Source organism: Manis pentadactyla, chromosome 9 (genome assembly GCF_030020395.1).
Source record: "Manis pentadactyla isolate mManPen7 chromosome 9, mManPen7.hap1, whole genome shotgun sequence".
In the NCBI taxonomy this organism is placed as follows: Eukaryota; Metazoa; Chordata; class Mammalia; order Pholidota; family Manidae; genus Manis; species Manis pentadactyla.
The window spans coordinates 41,107,264-41,127,563 of record NC_080027.1 but is presented as its reverse complement, the minus strand read 5'-3'; the positions used below and the strand labels follow the sequence as shown (position 1 = coordinate 41,127,563).

The following is a 20,300-nucleotide window of genomic DNA, read 5'->3' as shown; positions in this document are numbered from 1 at the left end:
ACAAAGCCACAGTAATTAGGACAATTTGGTACTGGCACAAGAACAGAGCCACAGACCAGTGGAACAGAATAGAGAGTCCAGATACTAACCCAAACATGTATGGTCAATTAATATATGATAAAGGAGCCATGGAAATACAATGGGGAAATGACAGCCTCTTCAACAGCTGGTGTTGGCAAAACTGGACAGCTACATGTAAGAGAATGAAACTGGATCATCGTCTAACCCCATACACAAAAGTAAATTCGAAATAGATTAAAGACCTGAATGTAAGTCATGAAACCATAAAACTCTTAGAAAAAAACATAGGCAAAAATCTCTTGGACATAAACATGAGCGACCTCTTCATGAACATATTTCCTGGGGCAAGGGAAACAAAAGCAAAAATGAACAATTGGGACTATATCAAGCTGAAAAGCTTCTGTACAGCAGAGGACACTATCAATAGTACAAAAAGGCATCCTACAGTATGAGAGAATATATTCATAAATGACAGATTTAATAAAGGGTTGACATCCAAAATATATAAAGAGCTCACACACCTCAACAAACAGAAAGCAAATAATCCAATTCAAAAATGGGCAGAGGAGCTGAAAAGACAGTTCTCTAAAGATGAAATTCAGATGGCCAACAGATGCATGAAAAGATGCTCCACATCGCTTATCATCAGAGAAATGTAAATTAAAACCACAATGAGATATCACCTCATACCAGTAAGGATGGCTAACATTCAAAAGACAGACAACAACAAATGTTGGCGAGGTTGTGGAGAAAGGGGAACCCTCCTACACTGCTGGTGGGAATGTAAATTAGTTCAACATTGTGGAAAGCAGTATGGAGGTTCCTCAAAATGCTCAAAATAGAAATACCATTTGACCCAGGAATTCCACTTCTAGAAATTTACCCTAAGAATGCAGTACTCCAGTTTGAAAAAGGCAGATGTACCCCTATGTTTATTGCTGCACTATTTACAATAGCCAAGATATGGAAGCAACCTAAATGTCCATCAGTAGATGAATGGATAAAGAAGATGTGGTACACATACACAGTGGAATATTACTCAGCCATAAGAAAAAATAGATCCTACCATTCGCAACAACATGGATGGAGCTAGAGGGTATTATGCTCAGTGAAAAAAGCCAGGTGGAGAAAGACAAGTACCAAATGATTTCACTCATATGTGGAGTATAAGAACAAAGGAAAACTGAAGGAACAAATCAGCAGCAGAATCACAGAACCCAGGAACGGACTAATAGTTACCAAAGGGAAAGGGACTGGGGAGGATGGGTGGGAAGGGAGGCACAAGGGTGGGGAAAAAGAAAGGGGGCATTACGTTTAGCATGTGTAGTGTGTGGGGGGTGTACAGGGAGGGCTGTGCAACACAGAAAAGACAAGTAGTGATTTTACAGCATTTTACTACACTGATGGACAGTGACTGTGAAGGGGTATGTGGGTGGGACTTGGTGAAGGGGGGAGCCTAGTAAACATAATGTTCTTCATGTAATTGTAGATCAATGATACCAAATTAAAAAAAAAATTAAAAAGAATTTAAAGCACAAAAATCTGTATAAAGAAAGAACATTCAGTTGCAGGATACAAAATTAATACACAGAAATCTGTTGCATTCCTATATACTAACAATGAATTAGCAGAAAGAGAAATCAGGAAAACAATTCCACTTATCATTGCATCAAAAAGAATAAATTACCTAGGAATAAACCTAACTGAGGAGGTGAGAGACCTTTACTCTGAAAACTATAAGACACTCATGAGAGAAACTGAAGAAATCACCAATAAATGGAAATCTATTCCATGCTCATGGACAGGAAGAATTAATATTGTCAAAATGGCCATCTTGCCAAAGCAGTTCATAGATTCAATGCAATCCCTATTAAAACACAAAAAGCATTCTTCAATGACCTAGAACAAATAGTTCTAAAATTCATATGGAACCACATAAGATCCTGAATAGCCACAGCAATCCTGAGAAAGAAAAACAAAGCTGGGAGAACTATGTTCCCTGACTTTATGCTCTACTACAAAGCCATGGTAATCAAGACAATTTGGTACTGGCACAAGAACAGATCCATAGACCAATGGAACAGAATAGAGAGCCTAGATATAAACCCAAGTATACACGGTCAATTAATATATGATAAAGGAGCCATGGATATACAATGGGGAAATGACAGCCTCTTCAACAGCTGGTGTTGGCAAAACTGGACAGCTACATGTAAGAGAATGAAACTGGATTATTGTCTAATTCCATACACAAAAGTAAACTCAAAATGGATCAAAGACCTGAAATAAAATCATGAAAACATAAAACTCTTAGAAGAAAACACACACAAACCTCTTAAATATAAACATGAGCAACTTTTTCCTGAACACATCTCCTAGGGCAAGAGAAAGAAAATGATAAATGAACAACTGGGACTACATCAAACTAAAAAGCTTATGTACAGCAAAGGATGCCACCAGCTGAACAAAAAGGCATCCTATAGTATGGGAGAATATGTTTGTAAACAAGTTATCCAATAAGGGGTTAACATCCAAAATACATAAAGAACTCAGAGGCCTCAGAACTCACAAAACAAATAACCTGATTAAAAAATGGGAAGAGGAACTGAACAGACATTTCTACAAAGAAGAAATATGAATGGCCAACAGGCACATGAAAAGATGCTCCATATCACTAGTTATCATGAAAATGAAAATTAAAACCACAATGAAATATCACTTCAGACCAGTTACAATGGCCACTATCCAAAAGACACGAAATAACAAGTGTTGGCAAGGATGCAGAGAAAGGGGAACCCTCCTACACTGTTGGTGGCAATGTAAATTGGTGCAACAATTGTGGAAAGCAATATGGAGGTTCCTCAAAAAACTAAAAATAGAAATACCATTTGACCCAGGAATTCCATTCCTAGATATTTACCAGAAGAAAACAAGATCCCTTTTTCAAAAAGACATAAGCGGGTCTCTGGAGAAGATGGCGGCGTGAGTAGAGCAGCGGAAATCTCCTCCCAAAACAACATATATCTATGAAAATATAACAAAGACAACCCTTCCTAGAATAAAGACCAGAGGACACAGGACAATATCCAGACCACATCCGCACCTGAGAGAACCCAGCGCCTCGGGAAGGGGGTAAGATACAAGCCCCGGCCCTGCGGGAGTCAAGCGCCCCCCCCCCAGCTCCCGGCGGGAGAAGAGCGGGCAGAGCGGGAGGGAGACGGAGCCCAAGGCTGCCGAGCACCCAGCCCCAGCCATCCGGGCCAGAGTGCAGGGCCCTCGATACTGGGAAATCAGGGCAGCAAGAACAGTGAGCAGGCACTGGAGGCTGGGCGACAGAGGGCATAAGAAAAGTGCGCGACCATTTTTTTTTGCTTTTTTGCTGTTTCGTTTTGGTGAGCGATTTTTGGAAGTCTTAAAGGGATAGGGACCCCAATACTAGGGAAACAGGGCAGAAAGACCGGTGAGCAGAGGCCTGAGGCTGGCACTGCAGAATAAAGAAAAACGAACGACCACCTTTTTTTTTTTTAATTAAAAACTTTTTTTTTTTTTAAATAAAAAAAATTTTTTTTTCTTTTTTTTTTTTGGTGGGCGTTGTTTTGTTTTGGCGGGTGCTTTTTGGAAGTCTTAAAGGGGCAGGGCGGGTCACTTAATCCAGAGGTAGGGAATCCGGGATCTCTGGGCACCCTAACCCCTGGGCTGCACGGAGCAGGGAGGCCCCTTACGGAGATAAATAGCCTCCCAGCAGCTCCTGCTCCAACGCGACTCCACCACTTTGGAGTAGCTGCCCGAGCCAGGCCACGCCCACAGCAACAGCGGAGATTAACTCCATAGCAGCCGGGCAGGAAGCAGAAACCCTGTCTGCGCACAGCTGCCCAGCACAAGCCACTAGAGGTCGCTGTTCTCTCAGGAGAGGAGGGCCACAAACCAACAAGAAAGGAAGTCCTTCCAGCCGTCACTTGTCCCAGTTCTGCAGACTATTCCTATCACCATGAAAAGGCAAAGCTACAGGCAGACAAAGATCACAGAGACAACACCAGAGAAGGAGACAGACCTAACCAGTCTCCCTGAAAAAGAATTCAAAATAAGAATCATAAACATGCTGACAGGGATGCAGAGAAATACGCAAGAGAAATGGGATGAAGTCCGGAAGGAGATCACAGATGCCAGAAAGGAGATCGCAGAAATGAAACAAACTCTGGAAGGGTTTATAAGCAGAATGGATAGAATGCAAGAGGCCATTGATGGAATTGAAATCAGAGAACAGGAACGCATAGAAGCTGACATAGAGAGAGATAAAAGGATCTCCAGGAATGAAACAATATTAAGAGAACTGTGTGACCAATCCAAAAGGAACAATATCCGTATTATAGGGGTCCCAGAAGAAGAAGAGAGAGGAAAAGAGATGGAAAGTATCTTAGAAGAAATAATTGCTGAAAACTTCCCCACACTGGGGGAGGAAGTAATCAAACAGACCACGGAAATACACAGAACCCCCAACAGAAAGGATCCAAGAAGGGCAACACCAAGACACATAATAATTAAAATGGCAAAGATCAAGGACAAGGAAAGAGTGTTAAAGGCAGCTAGAGAGAAAAAGGTCACCTATAAAGGGAAACCCATCAGGCTAACGTCAGATTTCTCAACAGAAACCCTACAGGCCAGAAGAGAATGGCATGATATATTTAATACAATGAAACAGAAGGGCCTTGAACCAAGGATACTGTATCCAGCACGACTATCATTCAAATATGACGGTGGGATTAAACAATTCCCAGACAAACAAAAGCTGAGGGAATTTGCTTTCCACAAACCACCTCTACAGAACATCTTACAGGGACTGCTCTAGATGGGAGCACTCCTAGAAGGAGCACAGCACAAAACACCCAACATATGAAGAATCGAGGAGGAGGAACAAGCAGGGAGAGAAGAAAAGAAGCTCCAGACAGTGTATATAACAGCTCAATAAGCGAGCTAAGTTAGGCAGTAAGATACTAAAGAGGCTAACCTTGAACCTTTGGTAACCACGAATTTAAAGCCTGCAATGGCAATAAGTACATATCTTTCAATAGTCACCCTAAATGTTAATGGGTTGAATGCACCAATCAAAAGACACAGAGTAACAGAATGGATAAAAAAGCAAGACCCATCTATATGCTGCTTACAAGAAACTCACCTCAAACCCAAAGACATGTACAGACTAAAAGTCAAGGGATGGAAAAACATATTTCAAGCAAACAACAGTGAGAAGAAAGCAGGGGTTGCAGTACTAATATCAGACAAAATAGACTTCAAAACAAAGAAAGTAACAAGAGATAAAGAAGGACACTACGTAATGATAAAGGGCTCAGTCCAACAAGAGGATATAACCATTCTAAATATATATGCACCCAACACAGGAGCACCAGCATATGTGAAACAAATACTAACAGAACTAAAGGGGGATATAGACTGCAATGCATTCATTCTAGGAGACTTCAACACACCACTCACCCCAAAGGATAGATCCACTGGGCAGAAAATAAGTAAGGACACGGAAGCACTGAACAACACAGTAGAGCAGATGGACCTAATAGACATCTATAGAACTCTACATCCAAAAGCAGCGGGATATACATTCTTCTCAAGTGCACATGGAACATTCTCCAGAATAGACCACATACTAGGCCACAAAAAGAGCCTCAGAAAATTCCAAAAGATTGAAATCCTACCAACCAACTTTTCAGACCACAAAGGCATAAAACTAGAAATAAACTGTACAAAGAAAGCAAAGAGGCTCACAAACACATGGAGGCTTAACAACACGCTCCTAAATAATCAATGGATCAATGACCAAATCAAAATGGAGATCCAGCAATATATGGAAACAAATGACAACAACAACACTAAGCCCCAACTTCTGTGGGACGCAGCAAAAGCAGTCTTAAGAGGAAAGTATATAGCAATCCAAGCATATTTAAAAAAGGAAGAGCAATCCCAAATGAATGGTCTAATGTCACAATTATCGAAATTGGAAAAAGAAGAACAGATGAGGCCTAAGGTCAGCAGAAGGAGGGACATAATAAAGATCAGAGAAGAAATAAATAAAATTGAGAAGAATAAAACAATAGCAAAAATCAATGAAACCAAGAGCTGGTTCTTCGAGAAAATAAACAAAATAGATAAGCCTCTAGCCAGACTTATTAAGAAGAAAAGAGAGTCAACACAAATCAACAGTATCAGAAACGAGAAAGGAAAAATCACGACGGACCGCACGGAAATGCAAAGAATTATTGGAGAATACTATGAAAACCTATATGCTAACAAGCTGGGAAACCTAGGAGAAATGGACAACTTCCTAGAAAAATACAACCTTCCAAGATTGACCCAGGAAGAAACAGAAAATCTAAACAGACCAATTACCAGCAACGAAATTGAAGCGGTAATCAAAAAACTACCAAAGAACAAAACCCCCGGGCCAGATGGATTTACCTCGGAATTTTATCAGACATACAGGGAAGACATAATACCCATTCTCCTTAAAGTTTTCCAAAAAATAGAGGAGGAGGGGATACTCCCAAACTCATTCTATGAAGCTAACATCACCCTAATACCAAAACCAGGCAAAGACCCCAACAAAAAAGAAAACTACAGACCAATATCCCTGATGAACGTAGATGCAAAAATACTCAACAAAATATTAGCAAACCGAATTCAAAAATACATCAAAAGGATCATACACCATGACCAAGTGGGATTCATCCCAGGGATGCAAGGATGGTACAACATTCGAAAGTCCATCAACATCATCCACCACATCAACAAAAAGAAAGACAAAAACCACATGATCATCTCCATAGATGCTGAAAAAGCATTTGACAAAGTTCAACATCCATTCATGTTAAAAACTCTCAGCAAAATGGGAATAGAGGGCAAGTACCTCAACATAATAAAGGCCATCTATGATAAACCCACAGCCAACATTATATTGAACAGCGAGAAGCTGAAAGCATTTCCTCTGAGATCGGGAACTAGACAGGGATGCCCACTCTCTCCACTGTTATTTAACATAGTACTGGAGGTCCTAGCCACGGCAATCAGACAAAATAAAGAAATACAAGGAATCCAGATTGGTAAAGAAGAAGTTAAACTGTCACTATTTGCAGATGACATGATACTGTACATAAAAAACCCTAAAGACTCCACCCCAAAACTACTAGAACTGATATCGGAATACAGCAAAGTTGCAGGATACAAAATCAACACACAGAAATCCGTGGCTTTCCTATATACTAACAACGAACCAACAGAAAGAGAAATCAGGAAAACAACTCCATTCACAATTGCATCAAAAAAAATAAAATACCTAGGAATAAACCTAACCAAAGAAGTGAAAGACTTATACTCTGAAAACTACAAGTCACTCTTAAGAGAAATTAAAGGGGACACTAACAGATGGAAACTCATCCCATGCTCGTGGCTAGGAAGAATTAATATCGTTAAAATGGCCATCCTGCCCAAAGCAATATACAGATTTGATGCAATCCCTATGAAACTACCAGCAACATTCTTCAATGAACTGGAACAAATAATTCAAAAATTCATATGGAAACACCAAAGACCCCGAATAGCCAAAGCAATCCTGAGAAAGAAGAATAAAGTAGGGGGGATCTCACTCCCCAACTTCAAGCTCTACTATAAAGCCATAGTAATCAAGACAATTTGGTACTGGCACAAGAGCAGAGCCACAGACCAATGGAACAGACTAGAGAATCCAGACATTAACCCAGACATATATGGTCAATTAATATTTGATAAAGGAGCCATGGACATACAATGGCGAAATGACAGTCTCTTCAACAGGTGGTGCTGGCAAAACTGGACAGCTACATGTAGGAGAATGAAACTGGACCATTGTCTAACCCCATATACAAAAGTAAACTCAAAATGGATCAAAGACCTGAATGTAAGCCATGAAACCATTAAACTCTTGGAAGAAAACATAGGCGAAAACCTCTTAGACATAAACATGAGTGACCTCTTCTTGAACATATCTCCCCGGGCAAGGAAAACAACAGCAAAAATGAGTAAGTGGGACTATATTAAGCTGAAAAGCTTCTGTACAGCAAAAGACACCATCAATAGAACAAGAAGGATCCCTACAGTATGGGAGAATATATTTGAAAATGACACATCCGATAAAGGCTTGACATCCAGAATATATAAGGAGCTCACACGCCTCAACAAACAAAAAACAAATAACCCAATTAAAAAATGGGCAGAGGAACTGAACAGACAGTTCTCCAAAAAAGAAATACAGATGGCCAACAGACACATGAAAAGATGCTCCACATCGCTAATTATCAGAGAAATGCAAATTAAAACTACAATGAGGTATCACCTCACACCAGTAAGGATGGCTGCCATCCAAAAGACAAACAACAACAAATGTTGGCGAGGCTGTGGAGAAAGGGGAACCTCCTACACTGCTGGTGGGAATGTAAGTTAGTTCAACCATTGTGGAAAGCAGTATGGACGTATATCAAAATGCTCAAAACAGACTTACCATTTGACCCAGGAATTGCACTCCTAGGAATTTACCCTAAGAACGCAGCAATCAAGTTTGAGAAAGACAGATGCACCCCTATGTTTATTGCAGCACTATTTACAATAGCCAAGAATTGGAAGCAACCTAAATGTCCATCAATAGATGAATGGATAAAGAAGATGTGGTACATATACACAATGGAATACTACTCAGCCATAAGAAAAGGGCAAATCCAATCATTTGCAGCAACATGGATGGAGCTGGAGGGTATTATGCTCAGTGAAACAAGCCAAGCGGAGAAAGAGAAATACCAAATGATTTCACTTATCTGTGGAATATAAGAACAAAGGAAAAACTGAAGGAACAAAACAGCAGCAGAATCACAGAACTCAAGAATGGACTAACAGGTACCAAAGGGAAAGGGACTGGGGAGGATGGGTGGGTAGGGAGGGATACGGGGGGGAGAAGTAGGGGGGTATTAAGATTAACATACATGGGGGGGTAGGAGGAAAGGGAGGGCTGTACAACACAGAGAAGGCAAGTAGTGATTCTACAACATTTTGATATGCTGATGGACAGTGACTGTAAAGGGGTTTATAGGGGAGACCTGGTATAGGGGAGAGCCTAGTAAACATAATATTCGTCATGTAAGTGTAGATTAGTGATACCAAAAACAAAGCAAAAAAAAAAAAAAAAAAAGGCAGTTCCTGTGTGGTAACCTCCAACGAGTTCTACACAAGGGTATAAAGGGCATATAAAAGTGTAGGCAAAGGGTCTGTTTGTGTTTATACAGAGGATCAAAGCCTAATTGGGCTACCCCGAAAATGAACTAAGATACGATATGAAAAAGAACTTCCAACATCTGCACCCTCTGGAAGACTCATGCCAGAAGATGATCATCAAAAAACCCCAACAAAGATCCACGCACTGCTACAGCTGTAGATGCACTCATCCCACCAGTTCCTGGACCTGCCATGGGAATGAGGAAGGAGATATCTAAGCTGGCCTGTGCATACAGTAAAACAACAAATTTGACTGGATCTATACTGTTGGAACTCAACCAAGAATTTGGAGAAGTGCAAATTGTAGCGCTCCAAACTCTTACAACTACCGACTATTTACTGTTAAAAGAACATATGGCATGTGAACAGTCCCCAGGAATGGGTTGTTTTAATTTGTCTGATTTCTCTCAGACTGTTCAAGTTCAGTTGGACAATATCCACCATATCATAGATAAGTTTTCACAAATGCCTAAGGTGCCTTAATGGTTTTCTTGGTTTCACTGGAGATGGCTGGTAATTACAGGTATGCTTTGGTTATGTAACTATACTCCTATTACGTTAATGTGTGTGCGCAATTTAAGTAGTAGCTTAAAACCTATATATGCTGAAGTTACTCTACAAGAAGATATGTCAAAGAAATAATCAATCTTCCCATGTTTTCTTCCGCCTGCTACTTCTATAGCTTTTCTTCTTCCTTCCTAATTACAACCCTTAAATAGAATTCGTGCCTCATATCAAATTTACCGAGTATCATAACTCCTCCAAGTGGTAAAGATACCTCAAGACAAATGCTGGGCATAGAAGCCACAGGGCATAAATATGCAAAGAAGTAAAAAGCTAACCTTTTCAAACAATAAGGCTTCTCTCTCACTTACCAACTTCACATTTCCCTGTATGGCCCCGGAAGATGACTGGTTAGCCAGAGACGGGTAAGATTCCTCAAGGGAGGAACAACCTAAGACAGGCACAGTCACAGGGGGGCCATCAGGTGAGAAATTGGGGATCAACAGAGGTGAGGCTTAGAACCTCACCCCCCCTGTTCTGAGAGAAATCTTCTGCATACGTGGATGTTTTATTGCCCTGGTCTAGCTTGGATTAACACATAGTCTACAGGCACACACCTGATCATCTACATTTGCTCTCTTACAACACTAAACTATGTTTTCTACCTTTATCTTGTATCTACCTACCACTTCAGCATTTTATTAAAAATAATAATAATAAAGAGAGAAATGTGGTATCCACATATAAATCAAGTATAAAAACCAAATGAGTATTCATGTTTGAACTGACTGTTTAGAGTTCATAATGCATGAGCAAAACCGAAAGTTTCTGTGATGACTGCCCTTGTACTGTTCACTATGTAACTTATTCATTATGTAAGAATTTGTTCTACATGTAAGAACTTGTTTGTTATGCCTCAGAAGATTGGAGACTGACGAAAATTAGGCTTGGGGTGGATTAATGATTGTGCATTGAGCATTGACTCCCCTATACAGAATTTTATTGTCGTTAACAACCATTTGATCAATAAATATGAGAGATGCCCTCACAAAAAAAACAAACAAACAAAAAAAAAGGACAGACTTCCAATGGTAAAATAAATAAGTAACCGGGATGTAATGTATAGCATAAGGAATATAGTCAAGATATTGTATCAGCTTGGTAGGGTGATAGCTGGAACCTAGAATTATGTATATAAATGTTCTACCACTGTGTTGTACACTTGAAACTCATGTAATGTAATACTGTGCGTCAACTACCCTTCAATAAAAAATAATTATTTAAAAAAAAAAAAAAAAAAAAGACATAAGCGCCCCTATGTTTATCATTGCATAATTTACCATAGCCAAGTTATGGAAGCAACCTAAGTGTCCATCAACAGATGAATGGACGAAGAAGTATTACATATAGACAATGGAATATTATTCAGCCATAAAAAGAAAAGAAATCTCACCATTTGCAACAACATGGATGTCTCTAGGTTTTATGCTCAGTGAAATAAGCCTGGCAGAGAAAGACAAATACCAAATGATTTCACTTATTTGTGGAGTATAACAACAAAGCAAAACAGAAGAAACAAAATAGCAGTAGACTCATAGACACCGAGAATGGATTAGTAGGTCCAAAGGGGAGGGGTTGGGGAGGATGGGAAGGAGGAGGGATAAGGGGATTAAGGGGCACAATAATTCACAATTACAATATAGGTTGTTTATGGGGATGGCAGTACAGCATGGAGAATACAGTTAATGATTCTGTAATACCTACTACGTTGATAGACAGTAATTTCACTGGAGGGGGTGAGGGCTTGGTAACATAGGTGAATGTTGAACCACTGTGTTGAGTATTTGAAGCTATCATATGATTGTGTATCAATATTACTTAAAAAAAAAAAGGAACATTCAGGGAACAACAAGGATATTAAGACCATATTGAAAAAATTAAAAATTTAATGAAAGAGTGGAACTCTAAAGTGATTAAGTCTCCCAGATAGTAGAGTATAATGACAAAGAGGTAAAACAAGAGAAAAAAGAAACTTAAAGGACTAAGCCAAGGGATCCAACATAATAAAAGGAGTTCCAGAAAGAAAAAATAAAAGTGAAGAATTAATCAAAGAAGCAAAGGGAATACTGAGAATATTTCCTAAGATTCTAAAAAGAAAAAACACTAGAACAAATAAAAAGAATCAAGAATCAGAAGGCTTTGGATTCTCAATACCAGCACAGGAAACAAGAAAATGAGCATTGGCTTCAACATTTGAATAAAAATGTTTTTCAACCTTTACTTCTACTCCTAAGCAGGAACATACAAAAATGACATTTTCATAAATAAACTATCTCAAGAAACCTATCTCTCATGATGACTCAAGAAAGTACTGGAGGATGTATTCCACCAAAGAGTGAACCAAAAAAAATGTAAACATGATACAGAAAACTGGAGATGCAACACAGGAGAGAGGCAAAGATCTCCAAATAAGTACACTGCATTAGATGCTGAAGGCACTTAATCCAGACTGGAGGAATGTAACACAAGACAGACATCAAGAGGGCTGCCATTACTAAGATTCCATCAACTATTGACCTAAGAATAGAATGTTCAAGAAATAGAAGGAGAACATAGAATAATCAATGGTTTTGATCCCTGAAAAGGCAGGAGGGCTTGAGATATGATTCAAAGCTGAGGTTAAAGATCTTTAAAATTTAGAGAACAACTCTGCTACTGAGATTACTTGGAAGGAGACTTCAATACAATAACGGAGTTCTCTTTAATGGCTTCTATTCTCTCTGGAAGATAGGAAGAAAGAACACTTGCTAAGTGCAAGAGAAGGGGTATGGAGGACTCAGGAGAAGGCGAAAAGTTGGAAAAAATGTTGAAAATAGTAGGGGAGATTAATGAGGGGAAACAGTAGAATTATCTGAGCAGTGTTGAGGGTCCATTTGAGGCCGGTCCTACATTAATTCACAAATCTACTCTATTTTGAGATTTTCTTCAACAGTACTTGGCTATTCAGATATAGGTCCAGAGAAAGGTTATCTGGGTTCAACTAGAGTTGGAATTCGATTCCATTTCATTTATAGAGCAAAGTGTTATATAAATAATAAACGATGGAATCTAACGAGGATAAAGAAGAAAGTGAGGAAGGACAATATGCCTAAAGTGTTTATAATGCCAGGATAATAAGCAATAAAAAAAAAAGTTGTATTACTACTATCCACAGTCTTCATGTACTTAAGTGATTTCACTATTCTAATTTGTCATCATTTTTATGTATTTCTGTCTTCCACCAGATTGAGCTCTTTGAGGATAAGGAGAGTGTCTCACTCATCTTTGCTTCTTGACAAAACCTAACTCAGTAGCTGCCAGAGTATAAGTGACTATTAAATGTATATGATTAAATTAATATATCAAATCTCCTGCTTCCAAGCTAATCATGTACTTTTTAAAAGAAATTCTAGTTAGGGCATTATAACCTTAACAACAAATCAGAAATTAGACATTTCTAAGAAAGGCACTGAGGGGTCACTGTCAATTTAATGAAAGAATCGTACTAAGTAGCTAACAACATGACTGGTGGGAGTTTTCCAGCACAGTAGACTACAGAATTGTGCCATGAGGAAGAAAATGAATTAACACACACAGCATAAAAATTGAGGATATATTTTCCTATTTTTAAGGGAGAGGAGGGACTCCTGCCTCTATTTTTATCATTTCAGTACTATAAGAGGTTTTATGAAATGAGTAATATGAAGCATAACCTACACAGTGCTGATCAAACACTGTATGAGGACTTCAAAGTAAATTCAAGGATACATAATCTGAAAGCTGGCCAGGTCCATTAACTTCTTTATTTTTGGCAGAGAGCAAATTTCCCAAATAATAGCATACCTTTCCTGGTTTATAAAGGCCATAGGGTTTTAAGTAAGAGATCTTTTTTGGCTGTGTAGTCCATTTAAAAAACATAAAGAATTTATTTTTGCTTCTGATGAAACTAACAGAGCGTTCATTTAAAAGTATTCAAGGGGGAAAATACATAGTTAACAGCTTTGATTTAACACAGGAAAATATTTAGGGAATCATAACCGTAAGCACAAGCTGTACTAAAAACCTTCTTTAATAAATGAATTATTTGAAACTAAGAACATGTATTTCCCCAGAGAAACCATGCCATAATGAGAAGCCAAATCTTCAGTTGGTCCCTGTAAGTCTGAAGCACCATGTAACATCTAATAAGATATTAAAATGCCTAAATTTGTAGGTCCAACATTTTTCTTAAGAAACATGCAGAGTTCTCATCTGGATGTCAAAACAAACCCTTGGCTCTCTCACTACCCATGTTCTAAACAGAAATCAGAACAGGAAAGAAATGGGGATTCAGGTCATGAGCAAAAAGGAAAGAAAAAATTTTGCAATAGGATACTTCTTAATCAGTTTAACTCTGTCACTCCCATGTTCCCTGAAGGTTCCAGGAACTGTCCTGTCTCTAGTTTCAAGGAAAGAACTTATAATTTCTGAACAGGGTTTATCTCTTTCTCAGAGCCACTACAGAAAAAAGAGTGTCCACTCCTGTGGCATGCCTGTTCTCAACACCGCTAATCCATAAAGCAAGAAATTCAGTGAAAATGATGTTTGATAGCCATTAAGAATAATGCATCTGACAAAAATGGGTTGAAAACTCCAGAAGACAGAATAATCAAATGTTTGAGTCCTTGAAAGAATGAGATATTATTCAAAGCAGAACTTGTCTGCAGCAACAACAGGAAACCTGGCAACATGTTAAAAGGGTTTATTTTCCTCTACCCCTTTTCCTTTACTTCAGTGAAAGTTAAAGATACATTTAGGTGTAGAAACATGGAAAGACCAAATTGGGAACAAAGAAACTGCAATCTAATCTCTCCGTATTTCAGAGTGATCTACTCAGGGTAGTGACATTTTCATATAACTACTAGGCCTTTTCTCTTCTTTTCCCCACAGGTGTCTCAAAATCATAAAATATTAATGTACAAATGTACTTATCAATTGAAGATAAAATTATGAAATTTAAAAAATCTAAGCTTTAAAAAAATCTTTATCTTATGTATTAATAATTACTGTAAATATCTGCTGCTGCAGTTTAGGGATTTAATACAGTCCTTCACTGTGATTTGGCTTTAAACATTTTCTTAGGCTAAAAATTAATTCAGAATTACCTGAAACAGAGGTTGTCCAAACAATATTAAGTATGTTCCAGTTAAAGGCAAAGATGCCTAACTGCTATTCTACACACTCAATACCATATACCCAACACTCAATTCATGAATTGTTTTTGTCTTTAATGAAACAAAATTACCACCAATATTAAGCTGTATTACCTTCATAATGTTAACTAAATCTATTTGATAGTAGCGATCCTGGTGGGCATTTGCTGCTGCTAATGTGAGAAGATAATCATTCCTCGCGTGGGTGGCTTTGGAATTGCACTCAGATCGTCGAGCTTTTAACTAAAATAGTAAAAGAAAAAAAAATCAATGCAAACTGATATTGCACAACAAAACATATGAGAATACCACTCCTAGTTGGCAATTAATGGCTCTCAACAAGAGTAAAGTTGACCATGTGGAGAAACATTTTTATGCATATAAAAAATATTCTATACTACTAAGGAATTAGTCACTAGAACTGTTACACATGGTAAGAATGTTTAAAAATATTCATTATTTACACTTAACATTCTTCCAAAGCATTTTAGGAAACTTTAAAATGTTTTGCTCATTTTATTCAGATGGGAAAATTAAGTTCTTAAATTAAGTACCGTATCTTCAAAGACAAGGATAAATCTGTTGGAGTTACGAAACAGTTTAAAAAAAAAAAAAATCAACAGTCCTACAATAGCCAAAATATGGAAGCAACCTAAGTGTCCATTAGTTGATGAATGGAGAAAGAAGAGGTGGTATTATACACAATGGAATATTATTCAGCCATAAGAAGAAAACAAATCCTACCACTTGCAAAAATATCAACAGTCCTGAGATGCCAAGAGAACTGCATGCTAGTTGGCAGCCCAGCAGCCCAAGGTAGGTCGGTCACTAAGCTTACTTACCAGGTATTGCACAGCTCAAAGATCCTACAGGAAAAACTCACTTGCATCTAGCTCAAAGAATGTGTTCGGGGGTGTAAATCTGAATCAAATGGATTTTGTAGAGCTTTCTAAAGCTCATGGACTAAATCTCTTGGACTGGGTTAAAGACAAAGGTTACCTAAGCAGCTAAGATTTAGACACGTATCTCTAAACCAATCTTGAGATGGAAGCATCATCCAAAGTAATGGCACCTAGATGAAAACCCCCGTGAACTGGGAAAGTCTTCCTTAAGGTAATGACTTCAAGATACTTCTATAAATTAGGAGGAAATAATTCACCTCAGCCCTCAAAAGACCCAATTCTTTTTGTAACGTAAGACATCTCAATGGTGCAATACAGTTTCCAAAAACTCACCTTAACGCTTGCCTTCTGTAAACTGATTCTTGATTGAAAAAGACTAAGTTTAGATCTGTAATAAAAATATAAAGTATCTTTAATAAAAGTATCAAGTTATATCATACAATGAATAAATACTATAATTACTAAATTTTTAAAAAGTGACACTTCAACACTATTCTAAAAGAGAACTAAAATATGGAAAACCAAGAGCAATGATTATTTTCCTACAGGAAGAATTTAATATTATGTTTAAACAGGAAATATTGGGATTAATAAAATGAAAATACTCTGAATAAAAATACAATTTGACAAATCCAATATATTGGTTATCAAACTATAGGCTATTCCCAATATCACACAACTGAACATACTTGAATCCCAGCAAGAAGCTTAAAGACAGGACTGCTAAATAACCAGCCCTAGTAATGCACACTGGGAGCGCAGACACACAGTGCGTGGTGTGCTGGATCTTAGGGAAATGGAAAAGTAAAATCTGTGAGCGGGTCCCCGCAGCCGGCTCCCCTGGGACAAAAGAAAAGCAAGTGCTTTTTGACAGACTTAAAGGGACAGGGGCCTCACAGCGGGATGGAATAGTCCCTGCACACTCAGCCCAGCAGGCTGTGAATTCTGAGGAGCTTCGGACACCCCAGCACCCTGGGAGGCAGCGCAGTGCTGAAACCCCGCACTGCCATAAACAGCCTGCCGTTCATTCCCCCTCCAACACGGCCCCTACAGCGGCAGAGCAGCCTGAGACTGGCCACACTCACAGCAGCTGCCCAGAATCTCGAGTCTCCTCCTGGCGTGCAGCTGCCCAGGCCAGACACGAGGCCACTGCTGGTGCGCAGCTGCCCAGTACAGGCAGAGGAAGATGGAGCAGAGCGCAAAGGGGTGCCGGTCTCTCAGGAGAGCACACCTGGTGGGCCTACCTCTCCACAGAGGGCTCTGGGCTGCCCCCATGTGCGACGGCTCAGGGGATTAACCTGGACGCTGCTCCTGGTGTGAGGGTGACCGACACAGGCAGCAGAGAAGGACAGGGCAATGAACAAGCATGAAGGGGCTTGTTCTCTCAGCTGACACATGTGACAACTGCCTACAACTACCTCTATTGCCATGAAAAGGCAGAAGAACTTGGTCCAGTCCAGAATTACCCAGACAACCCCCGAGAGAGGACCGGGGGAGACAGATATAACCAATCTTCCTGAAAAAGAATTCAAAATAAAGGTCATAACCATGCTGATGGACCTGCAGAGAAATATGCAAGAGCTAAAGGATCAAGTTAGAGGGAGATTACGGAAATAAAACAACCTCTGGAAGGACTTAAGAGCAGACTGGATGAGGTGCAAGAGGCCGTTAATGGAATACAAATCAGAGAACAGGAATACAGAGGAGCTGAGGGAGAGAGATAAAAGGATCCCAGGAATAAAAGAATATTAAGAGAACTGTGTGACCAATCGAAATGGAACAACATTCGCATTACAGGGGAACCAGAAGAAGAAGAGAGAGAAAAAGGGATAGAAAGTGTATTTGAAGAAATAATTGATGAAAACTTCCCCAAACTGGGGGAGGAAATAGTCTCTCAGACCATGGAAGCCCACAGATCTTCCAACACAAGGGACCCAAGGAAGACAACACCAAGACACATAATAATTAAAATGGGAAAGATCAAGGAATAAGACAGAGTAGTAAAGGCAGCCAGAGAGAGAAAAAAGGTCACCTACAAAGGAAAACCCATCAGGCTGTCATTAGACTTATCAACAGAAATCTTACAGGCCAGAAGAGAATGGCATGACACATTTAATGCAATGAAACAGAAGGGCCTTGAACCAAGAGTACTGTATCCAGCAGGATTATCATTTAAATATGAAGGAGGGATGAAACAATTCCCAGACAAGCAAAAGTTGAGGGAATTTGCCTCGCACAAACCACCTCTATATGATATTTTTAAGGGATTGCTCTAGATGAAGTATTCCTAAGGCTAAATAGATGTCACCAGAGAAAATAAAATCACAGCAAAGAAAGCAGACCAACCAAATACTAACTAAAGGCAAAAAATAAACTCAACTATTCACAAAAGCAGTCAAAGGAAACACAAAAGTGCACAGCATAAAACAACTAACATATAAAGAATGGAGGAGGAGGAATAAGAAGGGAGAGACATAAACAATCATCACACTGTGTTTATAATAGCTTAATAAGTGAGTTAAGTTAGACAGTAAGATAGTAAAGAAGCTACCCTTGAACCTCTGGTAATCACGAATCTAAAGCCTGCAATGGCAATAAGTACATTATCTTCCAATAATCACCTTAAATGATAATGAACTGAATGCACCAATCAAAAGACACAGAGTAATAGAATGGATAAAAAAGCAAGACACACCTATATGCTGCTTACAAGAGACTCACCTCAAACTAAAAGACATACACAGACTAAAAGTCAAGGGATGGAAAAAGATATTTCATGCAAACAATAGAGAGAAAAAAGCAGATGTTGCAGTACTAGTATCACACAAAATAGACTTCAAAACAAAGAAGGTAAGGTGATAAAGAAGGATATTACATAATGATAAAGGGCTCAGTCCAACAAGAGGATATAACCATTATAAAAATATATACACCCAATAAAGGAGCACCAACATATGTGAAACAAATACTAACAGAATTAAAGGAGGAAATAGAATGCAATGCATTCATTTTAGGAGACTTCAACACACCACTCACTCCAAAGGACAGATCCACCAGACAGAAAATAAGTAAGGACACAGAGGTATTGAAAAACACACTAGAACAGATGGACCTAATAGACATCTACAGAACTCTACACCCAAAAACAGCAGGTAAACATTCTTCTCAAGTACACATGGAACATTTTTGAGAATAGACCACATACTAGGCAACAAAAAGAGCCTCAGTAAACACAAAAAGACTGAAATTCTACCAACCAACTTTTCAGACCAAAAAGGTATAAAACTACAAATAAATTGTACAAAGAAAACAAAAAGGCTCACAAACACATGGAGGCTTAACAACATGCTCCTAAATAATCAATGGATCAATGACCAAATTACAATAGAGATCAAACAACAAATGGAGACAAATGACAACAACAGCACAAAGCCCCAACTTCTGTGGGACACAGCAAAAGCAGTTCTAAGAAGAAAGTATATAGCAATCCAGGCATACTTAAAGAAGGAAGAACAATCCCAAATGAATAGTCTAATGTCACAATTATCGAAATTGGAAAAAGAAGAACAAATGAGGCCTAAGGTCAGCAGACGGAGGGACATAATAAAGATCAGAGAAGAAATAAATAAAATTGAGACGAATAAAACAATAGAAAAAAATCAATGAAACCAAGAGCTGGTTCTTTGAGAAAATAAACAAAATAGATAAGCCTCTAGCCAGACTTATTAAGAGAAAAAGAGAGTCAACACACATCAACAGAATCAGAAACGAGAAAGGAAAAATCATGACGATCCCCACAGAAATACAAAGAATTATTAGAGAATACTATGAAAACCTATAAGCTAACAAGCTGGGAAACCTAGGAGAAATGGACAACTTCCTAGAAAAATACAACCTTCCAAGACTGACCCAGAAAGAAACAGAAAATCTAAACAGACCAATTACCAGCAAAAAAATCGAAGCGGTAATCAAAAAACTACCCAGGAACAAAACCCCCGGGCCAAATGGATTCACCTCGGAATTTTATCGGACATACAGAGAAGACATAATACCCATCCTCCTTAAAGTTTTCCAAAAAACAGAAGAGGAGGGAATACTTCCAAACTCATTCTATGAAGCCAACATCACCCTAATACCAAAACCAGGCAAAGACCCCACCAAAAAAGAAAACTACAGACCAATATCCCTGATGAACGTAGATGCAAAAATACTCAACAAAATATTAGCAAACCAAACTCAAAAATACATCAAAACAATCATACACCATGACCAAGTGGGATTCATCCCAGGGATGCAAGGATGGTACAACATTCGAAAATCCATCAACATCATCCAC

The 20,300-nt window shown here is 38.7% G+C and overlaps 1 protein-coding gene across 2 annotated transcripts in view; it reads right to left on the bottom strand.

Moving 5' to 3' along the window:
• FCHSD2 (FCH and double SH3 domains 2) overlaps nt 1–20,300 on the bottom strand; it is a 359,006-nt gene that overhangs the window by 165,468 nt on the left and 173,238 nt on the right. For both annotated transcript variants that reach the window (XM_036888620.2, XM_036888618.2), the window contains exons 7-8: nt 16,298–16,352; nt 15,177–15,305 (exon numbers count right to left, since the gene is read on the bottom strand). In XM_036888620.2, coding sequence (XP_036744515.2) covers nt 15,177–15,305; nt 16,298–16,352 — 184 coding nt within the window. The remainder of the gene's footprint in view (nt 1–15,176; nt 15,306–16,297; nt 16,353–20,300) is intronic.